The sequence below is a fragment of the Urocampus carinirostris genome, chromosome 1 (assembly GCF_059441175.1).
Source record: "Urocampus carinirostris isolate Australia breed hairy pipefish chromosome 1, RoL_Ucar_1.0, whole genome shotgun sequence".
NCBI lineage: Eukaryota > Metazoa > Chordata > Actinopteri > Syngnathiformes > Syngnathidae > Urocampus > Urocampus carinirostris.
This window is the reverse complement of record NC_142349.1, coordinates 49,601,385-49,625,272: the sequence shown is the minus strand read 5'-3', so window position 1 is coordinate 49,625,272 and position 23,888 is coordinate 49,601,385. Positions and strand designations below refer to the sequence as shown.

The 23,888-nt window shown below is 38.7% G+C and overlaps 1 protein-coding gene across 2 annotated transcripts in view; it reads left to right on the top strand.

Annotated features, from left to right (window-relative positions):
* Positions 1-2,901: 2,901 nt before the first annotated feature.
* The window catches only part of prr36b (proline rich 36b), a 38,746-nt gene continuing 17,759 nt past the window's right edge, over positions 2,902-23,888 (top strand). The window contains exons 1-3 of one of the 2 annotated variants that reach the window (XM_088343479.1): positions 2,902-3,188; positions 18,807-19,454; positions 20,752-20,830. In XM_088343479.1, coding sequence (XP_088199605.1) covers positions 18,857-19,454; positions 20,752-20,830 — 677 coding nt within the window. In that variant the 5' untranslated portion in view covers positions 2,902-3,188; positions 18,807-18,856. Of the gene's footprint in view, positions 3,189-9,316; positions 9,478-18,806; positions 19,455-20,751; positions 20,831-23,888 lie in introns of those variants that run through there. The other variant, XM_088343470.1, reaches the window with a different exon arrangement.

Genomic DNA, 23,888 nt, shown 5'->3' with positions numbered 1-23,888 from the left:
TCCCATTTTTCCACCTGTCAGTTCCTGATCTGCCTGTCTGTCTCCGGCTATGACCTGTTTTTGGATTCCGAGCATGTCAGCTCTCCCGTCCCTGCTTACGACCCATTTTTGTTCCCGACCATGTCTGCTCTCCCGTCCCGGCTTACGACCCATTTTTGTTCCCGACCATGTCTGCTCTCCCGTCCAGGCTTACGACCCGTTTTTGACCCCGACCTCGTTTTTGCTCTCCTGTCCCGGCTATCAACCTGTTTTTCCGTCCCTGACACCACCATCGCCCGCTACGAAAGATCCACTTCCGTATTCGGATCACAATCCTATTGCGAGAGCGACTTGCTTTCCGCGTCCAGCGAGCATCAGATCGCGGGGGTTTACCTTCCTCTTCCGTTATCTCAATTAATTTGTGAAAAACATTACGCGATTGGGTCTACCCCATGTGCTGGTCGCGACAATTTTGTTTTTTGAAAGAAAGATTAATCTCTGCTTTAAACTGTACAATCCTTTCATTGGATACATTCGAGAAGTGGAATTTTTTCTGGATTTGGGTCACAGCTTGTCATTAAGGTGGAATGGTGGGTCTTGAAGTCAGGCCAGTTGAGAACCACTGGCCCAAGCAATCTACATTGACGTTTCCGTCTGCGACCAGTGACCAAGATGATCCGAATTAGAGCCAAAATGGACATGTTGAGATCTGTCTTACAAAAACAATTTTATTTTAAAAAATGCTTTTTTCCCAGTACAAACTTGTTATACGGCGCACACAATTAATGATCAAAACATTTAAAAAGTATGTGGAAAACGTATGAGTTAGCTGGTATGCATCTTTTGCAATGAACTGATGACGATTAATTTAATTGAGATATGCAACGTCTCTCAAGTTGAAGAAATCACCCACTGTCCATTTTATTTTAAGTAGGAGGTTTCTCACACTAGCCGGACAAACAACTCAAACTAGAGAAGAACTCTGTCCATTCTCGACACAAAAGAAAGGCCGCTCATCTAGAATGGAGTGGGACACAAAAGCATGGCTCATCCAGACTGGCGAGGCAGTGAGCTGAGCAACAGCCCGGCAGACAGTCAAACAGGCGGCATGCCCACCCAGTCCATGATGAAAAGCCCCATTCTGATGATGAGCACATAGACAAAAGCGTGTTAACTGTCAAACAATGGCCATCAGTGTCTGATTGTACACAACTTAACCATAACACTGGTGCTCCCGCACTCGTTTCTTTTGGTCACCACAATTTCCGCTATGTTTGCCTCTGTTGAATGGGTCAACAGGTGCCCCATGTGTAGAGTTATGGATTACAAATGCTTTCAGGTACTACTATCACACAAAATTGACACCTAAATACAGAGACCCCTCGGTTAATGGGGGACAAGAACCCACCACGAAAAGTGGATATAGTGTCGCACCTTAGTAAAAGCCCCCAAGGGTCAAACTTACCTCGATATGACGTCCTTACCGACTGAGAGTATACGACTGTAACAAAATAACAACTATACATCTACAGTACATAAAAAACACAGACACATAACACAAAACTATTGTCATCATAAAAAAGAACGGACAAAACTGGATGGATTCTTCTTCCAGTGCAAGAAAGCAATTTAAAGAGAGGCTGGCTGGCTGAACGCTAGCATTGGGGCTCCTCGGATTCATTCAGGTCTTCACGATGACTAAAATACAACCGTCCTGAATGTAGAGGTTTCCCGCTAGTTTTAGCTCCATGCATGTCAGTTTTATTGAACAGTACAAATTGTAGCTTGGTGTGAATGAGTGAGTGAATTGTCTGTCCCTGCGTGCCCTGCGACTGGCTGGCAATCAGTTCAGGGTGTCCCCTGCCCACTGCCCGAGGATGGCTGGGATGGGCTCCAGCACCCCTGCGACCCTACTGAGGATAAGCGGTGCAGATAATGGATGGATGGGGATGGCGTTGACATTTTCTTTACTCATTCAGCCCACCTGAGATCATCAAGTTTGGATCCAGCCCACAGGCTAAACTGAGTATGGCATGCCTGGTGTAGAATAAAAACAAAGATAATTAGGGTAAACAAGTTCATTTACCAAGTAAACAATACAAACAATTCTTTCAGCATATTCCCCGTACAAATATTGTTATATGTCGTACACAATTTGAAATAATCAAAAAATATATAAAATAGAAAGAAAACGTATAAATGATCAGGTATGTTTAATACTTAGCACGGATTTTGGCAGTAATGGAACACCATACAAAAGTGTGTGCGTCCATGAGATTGTGTCCGTGTGTGGGTGTGTGGATGCATTCATCCATGAAGAAAGAAAGAGAAAAGGTTTTAGAGGGAAAGGGGGTCTTGGGGGGCCTTGAGGGAGGGAACAGACAACTAAGAGAAACTCTGGCAAGAGATAGGGTGACTTGCAAAAGGTGACATCATCTTACATTTGAATAATCCCTCAAGCGAGCAGTTGATTGGCTGTTTTGAGAAAAAGCAGTGTCCCCCTGCCTTTCGCTATTCACTCCTTTCATTTTGCTATGGCGCGTCTGATGAATGATGCTTTCAGGGAATATGAGTAATTTCCTCTTCTCTATGTGTATTGTTGCAGTATTTCTGTCGGCGTTCTGTACAAAAAAAAACCCTCGTTGTTGGCTGCTTGATCAACGAGAGCAGTCTTATTTGTCGGATTTGTTTCCCCAAGACCATGCAATAACCCCACAATGCAAATATTTATTTGTATGTGTGAGAGAGACAATAATCGCACGTAAGAAATCATTAGTTCAATGACGATAAACAACTCTAGCTTTCATTCTCGCACAGCAATTGGAGAATTTTCTGACTCTTAAAATAGCAAGTGAAGGCATCCCTCGTCTTCCTGTCCATCCCTCGCCTCCGTGGTCTAAGCGCATGAGTGTGCGCGTGCGTATGCGCGTGTACGTGGGTGTGTGCCTAATGAAGCGTCACTTCTCTCTCTCTTTCTTCTTCCCGGCGAAAGAGCATCACTAGTGAAAGAAACGCGTCTGAAAAAGAGAAGTTTCTCGTCCTGCGAGTAGACTCGAAGGTTTTTTTGGGGCTCCACCATTCTTCCGTTTTCCGTCTGCGATTCCTTGTCACTTTCTCTTTCTATTTGAATCCCCGGGGCGAGGACCCAGTCGGGGCTAACACTGGGCGTAGCTGGGGAGGATTTTGCTAGCTCACTGCTGCACTGACCGGTAAGAGCCAGATTACGATTTAGCTAACACACCGTATTATATACAGCAGTCCATATAATTGGTTTGCTAATAAACGCCAATTTGAACCAAACGCCACTTAACGCCATGATGGTTTACGAGCGCACGTACGGTTAAGATTTATTACCGTTACTCAACAGTTTGTCTGAAACATGACGGCGCTAACTGGAAATTCAACATTGGTTTGTGTGAATATATGTATTTATATATATGTCTACTCATGTGTATGTATTTCACATTGAGAATATGTGGAAACCAGTTGATGGGGCGGTGGCAGGCATCGCGGTAGCTGGAAAACCAGCCTGTCGCCCAAACCGGCAAAACGATTTTAAATTAAATATAGGGATTGTTAAATCATAAGCTTAGTATATGAATAGAATTATTTTCAATCCAAGACAAAAATTCTACTAGTGTTTTTCCATGAAGCCCATCTTTGTCACCCCCCTTTCCCAATATCGAGGATGCCCATTGTTCTGGGAGTGCCTGGTGAATCCTGTGAAATTTTCCTGTCTCATTTTGGGTGGAAAACTTCATCACGATGCTTGCGGCAAGAATCAAATAAACTTTCTATTTTTACAAGTCAAACAGGCAGAGTTGATGAATGACTTGTGTTAAGCTGAAATGTATCCAAGAGGGCTGTGCCTGAGAATCACGCTTGCATGTTAGCATGGCTGATTAATGTCACCCCCAAAAGTGATCAGCTATTGTGCTTTAGGAGTTATGGCTGTTCGGGTTGATAGCTGCTCTTTTACACGCTCACTTGGTGAGTGAGCGCAACAAGGCATGTTACAACCCCCCACCAGAACAATAGGGAGTAGAGAAAGCTGCCACTTGTCACAGAATGAGTTCAGAAAAGCATTTAACAGCATCCAAACAACCAAAAATATACTGGCCTTTCAGTAAATTGCTCATTTTCCCCTTGAGGTTATGGAGACCTGTCTGTGGCCTCGGTGGGCGTGGATGGGTGTGTTGGTATGATATTGAGGTATTGACATCATTTAAAGTAAAAGGATTCTTAGCTTGGCTATTAAAACTCTTCCAAGGTTTGGCCACAATGGTCTTGCGGACACTCCATTACTCCTAAATGTGACGTCGCTAAACACATCAGTTTGTCCGCCCCCATAGTGCACAGATGAGAGTATGGAGTGGAAGGGAAATGGAGGACGGAAAGCAAGGCACATAGATCACAGCCTAATACAGTCACTCTAAATTGAAATGAGCAGTCATTAAAAGCCAAATTTCCTTTAATTAGGTGATTTCAACACATTAAAAAAGAGTTCTTATATTTCTAATGTTAGACATGAGAATGATTAAAAGGAAATTTTGGGGAAAAATCCTACAAACAAGATGCCCTATTCTAAAAAAATAGGGCTGTTCTATAACAACTTTCTTTCATATCAAACATTGAATAGTTATTGATACAGGTACCACACACCAACACCCTTACAACACAAAATCCCCATCCCTATGAAAAACTTCAGTGGACAGGGGACACCCTGGACTGACTGCTGGCCTCATACAGTGGCGTGAAAACCTTAAAAAGCTTGACCATTAATGTTGCGTTTTCAAGGATTAAAACGTGCATATATTTTGGATTGAGTGCTTGTGAATGCTTGAAATTGATTGCCATGTTTCTCAACAAGTCTAAAAATGACACTGACACTGTTCCTTTGTGGCTTCGCTTTGCCATCGCATTTCTTCTTCCCTCGTGATTAACTGCAGCCGGCATTAGTTTGTACGGCATAGTCCTATAAACCGTCATGGCCCCCCCACCGGTCGCGCCCATGCTACACCTTTAGAGGACACTATGAAATGTGTATAAGTGCGAGAATTAGGAATCGATTCTGGACATTTATTATGGGCGATGCAATAAAGTTAAGGTAACATTTCCCAGTGGTAAATTGTAATGGGAAGAACTTCTTGCAACTGAAAAATGTAAGCTTTATATTACTGTCATATTTACCTAACACCTGAATAGGGAGAGATTTGTCTCAAAAATATCTACACGCGTATATTTCTGATCCACAAACACTTTCAAAATTTATGGTCGATTTGAGATAAAAAAATATTGATCCTGATAAATGCACATGCACAATAATTGCTTATTTGAATCGCATAAATAATTGTGGATCTGTAAAATACATGATTCACACCGGATTTCTTCCTTTTTTTTTACTGAATGGATGTTTTTTTTACCACTAGGAGGCACTAAATATTACACACTGTCCCTTTAAATCAATTTTAACACAAAGTGTACATTCATGGCTTTGTCAAATTCATAGCTACTAATAGTGTAGCCTGTACCTAACTACAAATACCTAGTACATTTAGCAAAAGTGTCTTATAAATTCATCAAACCAGTAGTATCCCACTTAGATAACACAAAATATATGGGTTAAACACACTTCAAGAATAATAATCACGAACAGCTTTGAGTAACTCAAATTAAAGTCCCTCATTTTTCCCCTTCAATATTACAGAGAAGCACATTTTCAAACACTTTGTTCTTGAAACGACAAATAATTTGGATATTTTTGATTCATTGCGCATGAACACTTTATTTCAAAATATAGGTTTACACCAGTTTTGTAACACACTTTACATTTAACTTTGACATAGGACTGCAAACCTGAGATACATACGCAATGAACTTAACTCACTTCACAATAAGCAGCTCATGCACAAACAAGGATGTGATTTTTTAGAAGAAAAATAAATGCTATTCAAGATCCCTCCCAGATGAAACCTAATGTCAAACTAAACCTATAAGTAGCAGACCCTTTAGCCCCCTCACATAATATTTATTTATTCATTCATTGTCCAACCGCTTCTATCTTCACGGGGATGACAGGAATGCCGGAGCCAATCCCAACTGAGAGGGGACACCCTAAAGCAGGAATGTCAAACTCATTTGAGCTTGGGGGCCACATGATAGGAAAAAAAGAGGTATGAAACGAGAGCGAGAGGGAGCGGGAGAGATACATTACAAGAAAGAGAGAGAGAGAGAGAGAAAAAGAAAGGAAGACAATAGGGAGAAAAAACAAGACAAGAAAGAGAGAAACAAAGAGTGAGAGGAAGGGAAATAGAAAAAAAGGAAAACAGACAATGAAAGCAAAAGGGAAAGAGAGTGAAGAGAAATAAGAGACAAAGAAAGAAACGGTGAAAGACAGGTGAGAAAAGAGAGATAGAGATAAAATGGAAAGAGAAAAAAAGAGAGAGACAAACACAGAATGACACAGCAGGAATTCTCCGCGTAGTCTTGCAGGCCAGATTAAAAACTTTGGCGGGCATGAGCTGGCCTGCGGGCCACGTGTTTGACACCACTGCCCTAGAGTCATTGGCCCGGATAATCACTGTGCAATCAAATATTGTTACTTACACAAAGTGGTAAACTAAACAATTTTTAGTTCAACTGCTACAGAATGTCAACAGTGCATGTCAAGAGATAAGGCCATTCATTCAACAATGATAAAACTTTAAGAAAATATTCCTTATGATTAGACATGTGGTCTGTACTCTACAGATACAACTTTATTGTGATTATACTGTATGTATATATATATATATATATATATATATATATATATATATATATACAGATCTCGCTCTGAATAGCTATTCAATGTTATTATTATAAACTTAAAAATGTTGGTAAATCAGATTAGTTAATGCATAAATATATGACAAAAATAAATTAAATACACCGACCATTTCATTAGCTCGGTAACAATATTTTTACATGTAAACTCGTATCTTTCGGCCATCAACAATTTTAATGAGCTATTTTGCTTCCAGCTGCCCTTGCAAGCCAACAAGGAAGATGATTGTTGCATTAATAGACCTGTTAGTCAGTTTAGCCTCAAGCATGGTGTTGGGTGAATGTGTGACTCAAAATGAACCCCCCCCCCCACAGTTTTCTGGATCTCAATTGTGACAAGGGCAAGTCTGTGCCCCTGGTCATCAGTCTTTTTTATCCACAACTCGTGATCCCTGCACTCAGTGTCACAAAATGTTATATTGGGCTCTGTTTTAAGCCATGGCAACAACAACACAGGAGCTGGTTTCAAGATGATTCAATCTGTGGAAAAATCTGATTCTCCTCAACTGTTTTATGACTGTCCACACAAACTGATGATGGCAATGCACAAAATGTTCCGTCTTCATGGATAGTTTTGCTAAAAAGGGCTTTTACTCCTAAACTAGGTTGGTTTGGACATGGTTGTGAGGAATTGGCAGTTGGTACTCCAGCTATATTCAACAGCAGCTGTAATAGTTTTCTTTGTTTACAGTTAGATTTCTCCGAATGCCTTTAGTGGGTGGATCATACTGGTACAATCCCTTTGCTTTGTCAGTTGGATGCTATAAATACAAAATGATAAGAAAAAATGATAGGGACTCGAGTTGTATTAGTTGCTGGAAGTTTGTCAATAGACTTGTTTTGTTTGTGTCTTGTGCAAAATTATATCTGGATTTAGAGTGATCTTGATGAAAATGTCCTAGTTCGGTCAAACAGGCAAGAAGCTATTGGGTAGTGCTTCTGACTGGTGTGCCTAGAGCCTGTAAAAAGATAGTCAAGATTTTGCAGCTATATGATCGATAATAACTCAATGGATTTTCTCTTGTGAGCCTTAAGGCTCATTCTTATTAATATCTATATCTCTTCAAAATATTTAAAATGGAGTTGACTTTACTCCAGTGTTGGTGCGGTTGTCCAGTTGTTTTGAGGTGCTGGTCCAAGGGTTGGTTCAGAAGTTGTTGGAGAATAATTGTTCAATTTTTTATCTTTATGTGCTATCATTATTAGCTTTGTGTCTCTGTTCAAGCATCCAAATAGTTTGTCTTCCGGTAAAGGATCAGATTCCATCTGGAACCTGCCTTGTTCCATTTCAAACAGGTCATAATCCTCTTATAGACACAGTTGTTCCACTTATACTTGCAGACTCTGTGTTCACGTCCTGTTCAAAATCCAGAGTGCCGAGGCCTTCTTGGGTGCATTTCTCTCACCTTGTCCAGATGCTTTGATTTCACCTCGTCATATGTCTGTGCATGTGCATGTGGCTATCTGTTCTATCTTGTGTCACTGATTCCAAGACACCAGCTGGTCCTGGGATCGGCTGATCTCATTTGTCCCAAGAGAAGAGCATGTCTGTGGGCAGACAGCCCATTATTGAGATGATTGAGCTGCTCTTCAAGTTACAAATTAGGCTTATTTTGCCTGTTACTGTTCCTTATAAATTAGTTGCAATGCATTGCATGCACTTAAAAGGAGTCCCCACTCACTGTCATCTTTCCTATCTCTAAGGAGTAAGGTTAAAAGCATCAGATGAACACCTGCTCACTAATGCATTTCTTCTATGGCGCTGCTAGCCAGACACCCCGCTTTGTCCTGTGGGATCAATATCAACAGAGTTAAGCTCTGAACTGTCCCTGGGATTCTCTCCAGGAGGTGGGCACCAGCCAAGCTTTATCAAGGCCAACCAAACTGGAGCCTTGTTTGTGGCTGATCAGTAGATGGTGTCTCTACGCTCTTGGTTTGAAACCTGACTGGTCTGGAACCTCTTTAGAACGACAGTATTGTGCATTTTCTAGGTCACACCAAATTTACAGTTATATCGGTAGTGTCCCTCGCTAAGTCAACAAGTCATGATTATTACTTGACTTTATCAATTATGCCCCTGTATCTTTCAATTGTTTGGACTACATCTTGTTTGGATTGATATGTGCATTGCCTGATGTCCAGATATTTTGTTCATTTCAGCCAAACTTTTACAGGCACAATTTTAAGAAATTTGGAAGCTGTATATACATCATGAGGCTCGGTCATTATTGGATCCCCATACATATGGTTGATATTCTGATGCTCATTGACACATTTGCGAATGTGCTAGTTTTCGGTTACAAAATAAAAATGATGGTACTGAATAATTCCATATAATTAAAGCTCCTCGAAACATCTTTAAAAAGGTAGCCACCAAAGCACATCTCACCTTAAAGGGCATATAAACATCTTGGAGTGAAAGTCCAGTGAGTTCAAAGGATTAGTAACAACCTTTACTAATCACCTGCACAGTATCTGTGAACTCCAGGTGCCTAACACGCAATCTGCTTCTCTCTTAAAAACATTCGAAGTAAACAAGCAGACAAGGAGGCTTTTAACCTCTTGAATGTCTGTGTCAGCATTATCTCAGACTACAAGGAACTGATCGATGGAGATTAGTCTGGGCACAATTGAGCAGTGACCATTTTGGGTGGGAACAGCCATCTATACAAGGTAGGTTTTTGTAATCAGTTTAATCTGTTTTGAGTTTTGGGGGTAAAATTTGTATATAATCTCTGCTGTAATAAAATATAAAAAGTTCATTTTAAATAAAAAAAATCATTCACTCATAAATATCCCTGCTTGCTCAGTCTTCCTTCTGAATTCTTTAAAAAAACATTTAGGGACACAGATGGATTCTTGACTTAAATGTTTATGTTCAGATAAGTGCTTGTTATTTTATTGATAGACCTGCAACTCCTTTTTCTCTCAAAATGTGATCAAATCATTTTTTATGGCTTTTCTGTTTTTGAAACCAGCTTTTACAATCCCATGTCAGTATGTGGCATTTTGAGGATGACATTCAACCCTTTTAACTCCCCCTCCCAGATAATGTTGTATTAGCCAAAGAAAATTGATTTGTTCAAAGCAAGCTGACAATAAATTATCCATGAAATATGGAAAGTTTTTGAACTATCTACAATTGTAAATTTAAACTGTGGGTACATTTAGAATTTGTATAACTTATCAATTCAAATTATAATTTATATATTATAAACATCAATTTATATACATTTATTGAGGCAATCAAATTGAAGGGAGAAAAAAAACTGATTCCTTGCAAAGATATTTGCCACGCCAGTGCTTTTCAAATGCAACCGTGGTTGTGTGCCATGTCCACGAATGCTTTATGAACAGGTCAGGGATCAAACACTGCAGCTGAGAATCTTGTGTTTTCTAAAACAAAAGCACATCTATTACAAGGCCAGAGACCAGCAGAGTCCAATGAACCATGTTTTTAAGAAATTTGTTTTTTCTATCTGGAAATATTTTTCATTGCGTTATCTAAAGTCCGAGTTGAAACCCTGTATAATAAGTCAAAACATGCCATCAAACCATTTTTAAGACTGTAAATAAAAAAATATTTACAGCCCATTCTTTTTCCTCATTTTCCAGAGGGAGGCTAATTAAGAATAAAATTAGATTGTATGACTTCTCTCATACCTGGTTATGGCAGACAATCATCTTCAGAATATATTCCATAGAATAATTAAAACATGGCGATACCAATATTATGTTTTGTTGTTAATTGCATTTTTTCTGGAATTTTGACTTCTGGAAAGGGAGACTGGATTATGAACAGTTAACAATATTAACACCAGTTAGTATGTTTTGTTTCTGGAAAAAGGCATCTAAGTAATTCATGCCTACTACAGATGTATTTGCAAAACTATTTTAATTGGTAACAGGTCTACTCCTTTTAAATCTGAATTTTAAAGAATTTGGTTAATTCTGAACACAGCGATACAAGATAGTTGTAAACCCATAATCATATTATGTGTTTATTTAATCCTTCCCTTCCAAAAAGATAAAAAAAAAAAATGTGTCGAATTATTGTTCAACAAGATTACTGTGCGCACGCCCCAAAAATAGTTTTTTGTCACAGAATTTCCATACATAAGGCACACCGGGCTATAAGGCGCTACAGTGGGAACGTCAACAGAACAGATAGTTCAGTCAAACTTATTAACCCCTTGACATTCCGATGGCTCGCAAAGAAGCAAATACGTGTCTCAAACACGTACGGACACAGTGTCTGTATGAGGTCACCAATCACTCAAATGCGTCATTCCACATATAATTAGGAAGGTTAAACTCTTAGGATTCAAGAAAAAACAACCATTTCTTAGTTTCTATTTTCTTTTTTTGCTGGCAACTGTGTGGACAGCAAAGTAAGAATTTCGTTGTCCAGGGAAACGTGGTTCTTTACTGTGCATATGACAATAAACACTTTGAATTAAATTGAATTGAATTTAAAAAAAGACTCATCACAAAAACATCAAGATCAGTCTGAAACAAGATACTTAAAAAATATAAAGCCAGGGTAGCTCACCAAAGTTGTCTTGCAGCCATCACATTCAATAATAATACGCAACCATGGTCGTCTTACATGTAAAATGTTTACATACTCCACAACACGCAATAATGCCGACAAATAAAAGAACAAATCCGCCGAGTAGCATCTCTGCATCGACGTTGCTTGTTGCTAGCTGTCTGTTTAGCCCCATAATTTCTGTTTACAAATACAGACTAGTAAAAAATGTTTTTTCCATGCCGTAGAGCAACCTAAAAGTGATTCACATTCATCTTTTTTGGCCAATTGCAGGCTTTGTTTTACCCTGATTTAGCCTATGCAAGCCAGTAAATGCTAAAAAGGACCTGCCTCCTTTACTTCCGAATAACTTTAGCCAAAAGTGACCGATTCAAATGGTGTTTGACACATTGGTTGGGTAATGTAACGCTGGTATATGTATCCCAGCATACACCGCGGACTACTTCGCCTACGGGGGGAAAATCTAGTCGGCCCCTGCTTGCCTTAGTTGCGAGACCTTGCAACTCAATATTGATCCATATATAAGGCGCACTGCATAATAAGGCGCATGGTTAGCTTTTGGAAAAAATAAAGGCTTGTAGGTGTGCATTTATAGTGCGGAAAATACAGTACATATTATATTAGCAAAAGCCTAATCAGCGAGAAGGAAGCCATTCGTTCTATTGCATCTTTTCTGACTTTTCCCCAGCTCCACCAAGGCTGTTTTCTTCCCCCACAATCCCTCCTTTTGATTACTATTTAAAGTAGGCCCCGGGGATGAAAGGAGGTCGGTAGAATGCATTTGTGTGTACATGGTTGTATACTGTGAAAGTAGTGTTGAATTTCTGCTCACACAATTCATACTTGCCCATGGCGGGTTGGCTGGCTCAATCATGGCCATGGAAGCATCTATATCAAGTGAGCCCTTCTTAAGGGAAGTATCAGTCGCTCTTCTTTCCAACCAACAAATGTTTCATTCTGATGCAGTTACAAGATGTAGGAGAAACTGTGTTTTTATTTCTTTAATTTAACTGAAAAAATCACTTTCATATGCTTCATTTTGTTATCAGAAAATGCATTGTAGGTGCGATGCAATTTCTTCCTCTGATGTAAACAGAGTGAAAGAAAACTACCTTACATTTAGTTAAAGGGGTTTGTGACTTGACTTATTCAAGAACAGTGTGTACGTGTCTAGACATCTAGAAAAGCTCGGGTCCTAATGTAGAGCTGGATGTCTTCCAGTTATTGACAGTGTTTATCCAAGTGCTGCACAGCCTCGCTTTGTTTATGGCCCACCGTGGGTATTAGGAAGAGATGATTCCGAAGAGGATGATCTCACCTTGTCAAGCTGCCATGTCCACTATTAGCTTTTGTTGAGGCACGTTAAGTAAAATGCAATACTAGTGTTAACACAAGTCAACATTTTACTCCTATACAATAAACCTATCGAACTAATTTAGCTCAGGGGACACATGGTAGAAAGAACATTCTCACGGTGACCAGACTAGTATATTAATGGCATAAAAGTGTGCCTTAGCTGGAGTGGCGGGGGGGGGGTGCTTTTTCAAGGCTAACAATTTAATAATGATTTAGTGATGCACAATTTGATTCGAAAACGATTTGTGAGGTTTTTTTCCTAAATATTAATTCTCTTATCACTGAAAAAAAAAAGCAAAACAACAATTTAAGTTTCGCATGGAACGGAAACCAACAAAAGTGTGAAAAATAGAACACAAACACTAATTTGAATAATCGATTTAAATGTCTTTATTTTTATTTGTTAATAAAAATGCTTAGCTGAATATGGAAACATCGCTGTTAGATTCCATATGTATCATAGCAAAGAGCAAAAGCTTCTTTAAACTTCTGCAAAGATACCCAGGTGCTACTTTTTCAAATTTTGTATTTTTTGAATTACCTAAAACGGTATCTGTGACTTTTATTTTAAGTGAAATAACAACTGGATGGCATTCATCAATATTAGAGCGCTCGTCTTGGGATCAAGGGATCCCAGTTCGAATCCCGGCTCGTCCGTGTTACATGTCGAAGTGTCCTTGGGTAAGACACTGAACCCCTAATACCCCCAATAAGCAGGTTAGCGCCTTATATGGCTGCAAGGCCGCTATTGGGAAATGTGGAGCACATTGTAAAGCGCTTTGGGAAGTCATTGACTTGAAAAGCGCTATATAAATGCAGATCATTTCATTTTCATTTAATTTCATTTTATTCTCTGTTTTTTCAATGGTAGTCACAAATACAGCTGTAGGAGTATTGCTTAGCTTTAGTGACATTTAGTGGAAACTTTTAAAACTTGCGCTTCTCTCAGTATTGTCCCGCTGGCCACATTAAATGATGTGGCGTGCCACATTTGGACCACGGGCCGTGCGTTTGACACATTTAACTAAAGGGACATTGTGCATTATTTAGCGAATCTTAATGGTAAAAAAAATGTATACAATTGAACTATCAAACTAACTTGCATTTTTTTAAATACTTGTAGGTCGAAAATTTTGTATTTATTTTACATAACATGAGGCTCACCTAGTGGGAGCTGAGACTATTGTCGGTTATCTTGCTTCTATGAACCTTCCAAAAAAAATAAAACCTTGTGAAGGGCTGGGAAAAAGAAGAGAGAATAAAAGTGGTACGATTTGGTCACTTTGAGTGTCCATAGCATAATCTTCCTTGTGCTTTGTAGGACTCGTTTTCAGTTGCGCTACACAACAAAGTGATTTCTAGCGGTCAAATATTGCTCTGTTTCCCTTTGAAGTAAATTAAAAAAAATAACTACTACTGCCAGTTTCACCATGTTTAATAAAATGTTTTTGTGTGGGGTTGATCACAGTAAATGTGCTGCTAATAACTGAAGCCTGCCAAAAATGTATCGTGGGAGGCTGTTTAGAGGCTGAAGCAAGTAGCCCACTTATGACACACAGGCACAATGGCAACACACAGACATAGAATCCAAACAATCTTAGTTTTCATTTTTTCCTGCTTTTCACATTCTTTTGCTTTTTTTGGCCCTAAGAAGAAAGAAAAACAATTTTAGGAAGTAGAAACCAATCCCAAAAAAGGGGAAGACAGTAAAAATACCAAGAACATCAAAGGCAAAATGATGTCAGATTTACCCACTTTGTTATTAACTGAAGGAGTGAATAGTCCAACCCAGTGTGAAGATCAATATGAATCTCCATAATGATTCTCGCAGATGCTGTGGCAAATTAATCAAATAATTATTGCAGAGGGTTCTTACCGGTGCTGGAAATACTTGAAAATGCTCAGACTTTAATGTTGTGTTTTAACAGATGGAAAAGTGATTAAATTTTGGGTGAAGTGCCTGTAAATTCTTGAGATTGTTGCCATGTTTCTCAACAAGTCTGCTTAAAAATGATGATGACACTGCTCTCTGGTGGCTTTGCCTTGCCATTGCATTCCCTTTTCCCTCGCTGTTGACGGCATTGCTTTGTATGGCATTGTCATGTGAAGCATCATCACACGCTTCTATTAATGCCCTAGATCAGGGGTGACTCAAAGAGCCATAAAAGCAAAAAATATTAATTTTATTTTGGGAAAGAGCCACACCATATATTATGAGACAAATTTACTAAATTGCTAAACCGGCGCCCCAGACAAAAGCTAAGTCTTCAGCACATTTATTTTTGATGATTTGATAAAAATTATGAAAGAGAATAATGCCAGAGCCCCTGTCCCAAATTCAACAAACATACCACTTTAAACTTGTCTCTTTCTTGCAATTACTCAAGATCGGTTATACTCCTTTTGACCCTTTTTTTCATACATATTGGTTTCAAAACCAGATGCAAGCATTTATTTTGTAAAAACGTCACAACATTCTGAGAATAGGGAGCCTTATGTGCTTACCTTTGGCGAGAGATGGGAGGGAATGCCTGTACTTTTTGCATAGCTCCACCCATCCCTCCCACTCACCCAATCAAATGACTAAGTTCTCTTCCGGTGTTTTGGCGTATTTACAGTTCTGTGGATTCATCATAAAGTATCTGAACACTGAACACAGATTATATAGTGAACTTTTAAATAAAGGATTCTTTAGCGTTGTACAGCCAAAACGAGTTTTTTTTCCCCCTTTTTTTGTGTGACACCTTGACTGTAAATTGTAGTGAAAAACGTGCCCTATATATACTGCGAAGTGTTACCCTCGTGTTTAGCTTTGGTTTGGCTTTACGTGTACTTGGATAGGATAGACAACTCCGATTTTGAACAAGATGGAGAAATTTTGCATGCAATCAAATTGGTCTCTGAGCCACTGATACTCATAGAAAGAGCCATATATGGCTCGCGAGTCATAGGTTCCCGACCCCTGCCCTAGATGATAGGTGGATGCTACACCTTAACAGGGCACTAAGAAAAGATTCTGAACTAAATGACATTAAGTAATTTGGTCAATCTGCAAGATATAAATAAATGCATGGCCACCTTGTTACTTACAATGCTTAGTTTGAGCTGAGAAAACGTAAAACAATATTCTCGTTAACATATCTTGTACTGTGACTAAAAACAGTGTGATAATATGATTAGACCAAATACAAAGATTACGTATTACTTATGGATATATTTTATGGGCCATGAAAACAATTCAGGTAGCGTTTCCCAGTGGTAGATTGTAACGGAAAGATCTTCCTGCAACTGACAATGTAAGCTATGCATTGCAGTCATTTTACCCAACACCTATATTGGGAGATATCTGTCTCAAATATATTTACACATGTAATATTCCCATCTACAAATACATTTGCGATTTACATCAAAAAATCAAATGCACACACAAGATACTTATACTGTATCAGTCAGAATATATCACTGATCACAATTGCATACAATTACATAACTTGAAATGCAACAGGAAACAAACACAGATCACAGTGTGGAGTGTGCAAGATCACATCCAATAGACCACTAGTGATGCAGACGATACATGAAAATGCAGCAGGTCTTATCTCATCATCACATATTTATCGTCACAATGTACATTTTTTATGTTATTACTGGGCCTGGCCGTAAGAATTAAACATTTTACTAATCTAGAGTAAGGCGTACAACAGTCTTTAGGGAGCACACAATATTCTGAACTAAATTACATTAGGGGCATTGTGGGAAGTAATTCGGTCAATCTGGGAAATACAAACATGCATGGCCACCTTGTCACTTACAATGCTTAGTCTGAGCTGAGAAAACGTAAACAATATTCTTTCTAACAAATCTTGTACTGCAACTAAAAACAGTGTGATAATGTGATGAGACCAAATGCCAAGAACCAAGTGTCGTCTGTATCCCTAGTTTTAGTGGATGGGATATGGTACTCTCATTGCTGCAATCTGGGTTTGATTCCCATTGCATTCAAGTTATACAACTGTGAAAAACTATCTATGTCCCTAGCAGCTTGGTGATTAGGAATCGGTGCTCTTACCATTGCTATTTGGTCCAATCCCCATTGACACCATTGCTATGCAATTGCGGTCAGTAATAAAATGTATCGACTGATCAAAAATTGCAGAAACATGATAACGCGTTTCCCTTTTTTTTTTGCATATGAGGCGCACTGGTTCATAAGGCGCACTTTCAATATCCTGGCCAACTTGGGGTTTTTGGTTGCGGCTAATAGTCCGTAAAATAAGGCAACATAGTTTGGAAAACAATTCGTAAAACGCTGGACCTTGTTTTCATTTTGCTTTCCACAGCTTCATTCTAATGGCAGCTTGTTGCTATTATGCAGTTATTTTCTTATAATGTTATTTTAGAACCTAATTAAAAAAACAGTTATGCATGCATCTTCTGGGGGAAATAAAAAACAAAACATCAAGTGATCAGCACTTTGTTGCACCAGTTTACTTGGACATACCCCTTTAAAGTGTAGAGCTTTACTGGTATTTAAAATCCCCCTGTGATGAAGGGTTGGGCACCAGTAGCTTTTTCACAGCCACCCGTTGTCATCTGCAAAACATCTCTGGTTGTTCTGGGTGCAGTGAATACAACATTGCATGTTCTGTTTGCAATTCGTTTTTTCTTCTCCTCTCCCTTAGCATTGCCTCTCCCCCTTTGGCCTTGATCAGCTGCTCTGGCCATCTGTGCAAAGGCAAAAGGGATGGTGTCAGAAGGGTTGTGGTAGTGGTGGTTGGGACATTGGGGAGGGGCGAATCCAAAGTATTTAGTTTGTTTAGAATGACATAATATTTCGTTTTAAGTGTGTGTTTAGAACAAGACTAAAAAGGGTACAGACAAGTTTGGTGCACCAGGCAGGAAGATGATGTGTCCCACCTTCCAGAGATAGTACTGTGACACTGTGAGTTTATTGCCATTGAAGTTTAGGTCAGTGGAAAAAAGGATGATGAAACATGTCTAGATTTTAGAGCAAGACACACAAATACCATCCCATAGTGATCTCATACGGAGTTTTGTTTTTTTTCTCTCTTGGCTTCTCTTTCCTACCCGCCTCTTTGTTCCCCTGCTTCCCAGGCCAAACATCCTTTTTGAGCTGGCCACCGCTTTGCCTCGAAGGTTGCCTCACAACCAAAAGCCTTCATTCTGTTTGTAAATGTTTCAGCTAGTCCTCCCATTTCATATCTCTATTTTCTTCACGCTGTTCCAAGAGAATAGCTAAGACAACCAAAAGAAAAATTTTTGCAATATTGATGCTGACAACATATGACAGCTTTTATTACAGATGGTTAACCTTTATCTGCCCTCATATGCTTCACATCCTGTCCCTAGTCCTTATTTGTGCATGTGACTCCAACCTAGTGTATGTTTGTTAATAGGGATGGGGGAGAACAAATAACGGGTATCTGTATCGGTGCTAATGTCAGCCTATTTTAAATTATGGGTACCCAAAATAATAACAGTATTGGCTGCTTTCTAGTCACCATTTAACAATCAGGAACCCAAAATAAGAGAGATGGAAATTTTTGATCAGATAAATACAATATTAAGGACATATAGTTTGTTGTCATTTAAAATTATTTTGTGAAAAACAATAATAATTTTAAATAAATAATGCAAAGGAATGGTATCTGTATGAAAAAAGCGTTATCAAACATTTTTTTTTTTAAACTTTTTCAACATAATTCGATTGGCCTGTTTACACTCATCTAAGGCTTTTCTTACCTGATCATTTGGTGAACACAAGCATGATAGCTAACATACATTTGAAATGCACCTAAGAAAAAAGTGTCTTGTTCTTACTGCCAAAAATGTTTGTGCTCAAGATTGACTACTTTTTTCTTTGACTGTCATTGCATGCTTTTTTTCTTATTTTCGTGTGCAAAATAATTTTATTTACCAACAACAATCTTTTCTCTGTATACTTTGACAATGGCACGATCTAGTGCTTTTTATGTTTAACAATTGTTAACAACACTGCAGTAAAAATTTAAGGATTCTGTGTGGGCTCCTGTTTCTCAACCGCCTTTTTATGTTTGTCTTTGCCTGTGTCCAGATCTTTGGAACTCCAATTTCACCTTTGTGAACGCTTCTCTACAAGAGGAGATGAAACCAGATGGGGTTATCACTGCAGCGTTGGAGCCAATGGAAACTTTAGAATCCAACCCAGAAGTTGAGTTATCACTGGGTACAGGGCAGGAGTCTAGCCAGGAACCCAGTACAGTGGAAGAACAAGTGACACAGCAGACTGAAGATGCGGTTCCAGCCCAGCCAGAAAAGACCAAGGAGTCCCCAGTTGTCAAGACAAATAATAAAAATTCAGGAGACCCTAAAGCTAAGACCACATCCAAGACTATCCAGAAAACAAAACCCAGTTCTACCAACATAACAAAGGCCACATCCGGCACACGACCCAACTCTACTTCGGGGCGACTATCGAATGGCTTCTCTAAGCCTCTCAGCAACGGTGTGACAAAGAAGACCACACCTGCCTTGGATAAAAAGAGCACTCTGACGTCTGCAACCTCCAAAAAAACAACAGCTGGTGTTCTAGCCCCTCGCAACACTGCGAAGGTAACTGAAAGAAAAACTGCGTCTCCGGCAACCAATGGTGCAAAGCCTGTGTTGGGAACCACAGTAACTAAGAAGGCAACACTCATTGGTGTTAAACCCATCACAACATCAGCTGCTAAAAAGCCTTCAGGTTAGTAAAAGTTCAGCAATAATACTTTGGAGTCAATTAGCTATTTAATGCTATTGGTGATATGTTCAGAACAATTTATGGTGTTGAAGCTCTGAATGAAAAAGGGATACATTCACACACATTAAATTGATTCAGTACACAAATTAGACATGCAAGAATGATTGCTGCGCTTGCCCTAGATCTTAATGATGTAGCGTATGAAAGAAATATGTGTCTGACCTATTTTGCTTATTCTAACATACGTTGTTCACATTCCTCATTTTGGTTGCTTTTGAAAATAAGATCGAAAATAGGTGCACTTCACTAAACTAAATATGTTTGGAGAACAAAGTGTGCTATGCTCGATTAATTTTCCAACATGTGTGTTGCGAAAGCAAGACTACGACTATTACTACTGTGACTATTCAATTTCTGATCAACATAAAAGAACTGCCCCACCTATTCAGCTATCTAGCTTGCGTCAATCTTATGCGAGGTGAGCACATAAAGATTTTGAGAAGACTCCGATAAGACTTTTTCAGGATTACAATTCCCACGCTAGCTCACATCTGACCACAATTTTTATCCATAGGCTAATCTCATACTGAGTGGCTCATGATGGGCCAGAGATAAGGTTTTGTAAAATAAAGACATGAGATGTTAAGTTTATACCTAAATAGTGCATAAACCTATGGCATACATGGTAATCACTATCACTATTATTTTGGGGATAAGGTATGTTCTGAATTTATTTCCTTATTTCTAAACCCTGAAACTGGCAATGACAATAGAGTGACTTGTAATCTTGACCCGCCACTCCCCTCTTCTGCTCAAGCAATGGCATAAAGCCAAAAACATGGACTGAAAAGCGACTGACTGATGATTAAGAAGATGGGAGCATTGAATTTACTGTAAAAATCCAAGAGGTTCTTCAAAACGTTCACTCTTTCAACCGTTTCAAACTGGAATAATCCCCCTGGAGAGCCCCACTAGCAAACCTCAAACTTGTGGAGAAAAGTTCATGACTCTGCAACTTGAAAATTCTTCACAGTGCAAGAATATGGAATTTTGTCTACAGCCCTTGCATTTTGCTTGTGGCCATATTTTTGCAATGGTAGACCGCCTTGTTTGGGCAATGACACTAATTTTTGTTGTGGTCAGTAATTTTGATCAGCAAATTCCAGTAACAATTGAATTTCTGAATAGTAGCTGTGAAACCACTGCATACTCAGTGTATTCCCAAACAAGCCTGATCTTACATCTGTTGTCATTTTCTCCCTCTTCTTACCTTCCTTTTAACTTTTTCCCTGTGCTGCAGCCCTAAAACCGGCCTCTGCCACTCCCACTAAGTCGACTACTACACTGAAGAATGAGAAGCCCCCTGTTTCAAAGAGCAGGTACGTGTAATGAAGTCTTGCTCAAGTTAAAGAGCTTGGTAGATAGATAAACACTTTCTCCTGTCTGTATAAAATTGCACTAATGTTAATTTCTTAACCACAAAATACAAATTTTCAGTACATTTAGAGGTTATTTTACTTATATATCAAAATCAAGAGGTTTATCAAATCATCACCATTTAAAATTAGGCTATAGTACTAATAATTAAAAATGATTAGGTTTTGTTTTTTAAAGTGCTAGTGTGGTAGAGAAACAACATACATTTAGGTTTAGCTGTACAGCTTTTTTTGTCAAAATGAATTTAAAAACAGACCAAAGTACTAATAATTACACAAACGTTCTGTTCTGTGAATTGCAAAAGTGATCACGAAATAGGATGCTATTTGTGATAGTTCTGTTTTTCATACTCTCAGTTGACAAAACCAATCACATCAAAAAAAATCACACACTGGTACATTCGATAAATCAATTGGACAAGATGAGCCTCGTATTTGTACCGTGTATATAGAAGTCTTTTAACATATGATATTTACTCATCTCATTTTATTTTTATAGAAATATGCTATCCTTTTATCTTAATATTTATTAACATCGTTAAGGGACATATCTAGTATTGATGGATTAGCTAGCTATCCTATTATCTCCAGAATGGCATAAAAATGTTGATTTTTTGTTAACCAAAAAATATAATGGTCATGCTCCAGACAGCAACTAGATAAGTCACTTTCAAGTGCTTTTACGGTGTGTTTAGGGGCAAGGTTTTCATCTAGTCGAGTCTGGGTGGTGTGATTGTTGACCTATAATGATCCCTTTAACACAGTAACTTGTTTCCAACTTGAAAATATTTTCATAACAATTTTTTGGGAGTCCAGGATAAAAAAGTTCAAGCAAACCGTGCTGCTCCAACCAGAAAGTTGGTAGTACTACTGCTAGCACATGAAGTAGGGTAGCTGTGGGTTCACAAAGGTCCTTTTATGGTAAACAAATACAACCGGTACTAATAAAGTATAATGAAATCCTGTGAAGAAGCATACTGTGGTGAAGTAGGCCAGCAACCACCTGACATTGAAAGAAACCTTGCAGGGATCCCTCCAAGGGTTTTGCAAAAGCATGTTGTATGTCTGATAGATAAACACTGCTCAGTATGAGAACAGTGCCAAACTGTTTGACATATACGGGAAAAAAAGAACTTTGGTGCACTGTTACGAAACTAAATCCTTTTCTAATGATTACCGCTAACCACATTTTACTCCTGAAAATAGTAATTACTTTTCATCAAACCACAGTAATTTTAATTTTTAGGCAATGGACTGAAATTGACATTGAGCCTGAATTACAAGCCTCAATTTCAAAGCAACATGTGCACGCTTGCTCGTTTCTTTTTCTACCTACCTTGGATAGCAGTTGGATTGTGGAGATTACACTCAGATTACAGCTTTATACAGCCTTGATGTGTAAACAGCTCATTACACAAGGGCATGTTGTCATTGCTTGTATGGCACATAGAAAATAAAGTCATTGATTGCTGGTAAAATGTATATTATTAACACTGTTTCATTTATTTGAAGCTCACAGTGAGCATCACAAATATTTTAAAGCACAATAGCTACAATATGTCTCGATTGATACAAAAAATTAAAACTGATATCAGGACAAAGTTTTCCTGCTGTAAGAGCTAAGCCTCTAGTCTAGGCACAACATGTTGATGACATTTGTGTTGATAAAATACTAGTACTAATATCCACCAGGTTTTATCAATCAATAAGGGTGCCTTCTGAAAATTATATATCCGTTTCTAAGGCTTTCAATAGTGAGCAATCACAGCTCAGCTTTAAAGAACAGGTGCACCTTGATAAGTTTTTACGCATGCAAATACAGTCTTTAGTTGACTGAAAAAAAATACTGTTCACATCCTGAGATAGGCTATACTATGGATATTAATTTTTATTCTACAAAGACAATATTTTTAAAATGCTTTGATTAGACTATTATTAGACTATTGGGGGGGTCATGCACTCTTGTTAAGATGTTGTTAAGAAATTATAGATTTAACGGACACATTGATTTCATAATATATCAAAATAGGGAATTGTAACATGAAGATGTGATGTGTGTGGTTATAGAGATAAAGGCTTCTGTATACTAGTCGCACAACCACACATCCTTTGGGGCAGGCGGAAAGTGTGCGTGCATGTCAGTATTCCTGCATGTGATGCGTTTGGACAAGGACGTACATTTCTCCCTTAATTATAGTTTGCCCTTCCTACCTTAATCAAATCTCAAATTCAAGCCTGCTATCAGCAGAGCTCTAGCGGTCTTGACAGTTTCACGAATTCCCCATGTAGACTTCCTTTGCCTTCTTGTTCTTCACTCACATATTTGTCCCATTTATTTTTCTCTATCCCCAAAGTAACACTGACATTCACTTGATTTTCACAGAAAACTGTAACTGACTGGTAAACGTGAGTCTTTACATAAGTTGCATTGATTTTGTGTTCTGGGTGAGAGTAGATAAATGCATTGTTACTTGGTCCTTTTGTACGTGGCAAAGAAAGCGAGAAAGTGAAAGTAAAAGATTGGGTGATGGAAAAAAGCAGCTGTGACAATTGACGTATGTATGGCTGATTAAAATACTCAATTTAAGCATATTATGGAATACAGGTTGAGCATTGCATTCATATGTATTTATTTCAGGTTTAATCTTGGAGCAGACGGCAGACCGAGATTTTATTACGGCCATCAGTTGAACTTTTAAATCCGCTTTTATTTTCCTCTCAGCCGCCTATGCGCTCATTAGTCATGGCCCTTTTCTCCTTGATGGTCCCTCTGGGATTTTAAATTATTGCAGCAGATTAAATTCAACCCTCTTTCTGATCTAACAAATTGCAGCTGATGTAATGGTCTGACTGTAAATGCATGCAGTGGTTCAGGTTTCTTGCCTTAGACACTGTTGCAGGGGCTGTAAATCATCACTCCTTCTTTGGGTGTGGCCAATGACTTTGCAATGCAGAAATTGGTTGACTTGCTTTCATATGGGCAACCGCCGATTATTTACAA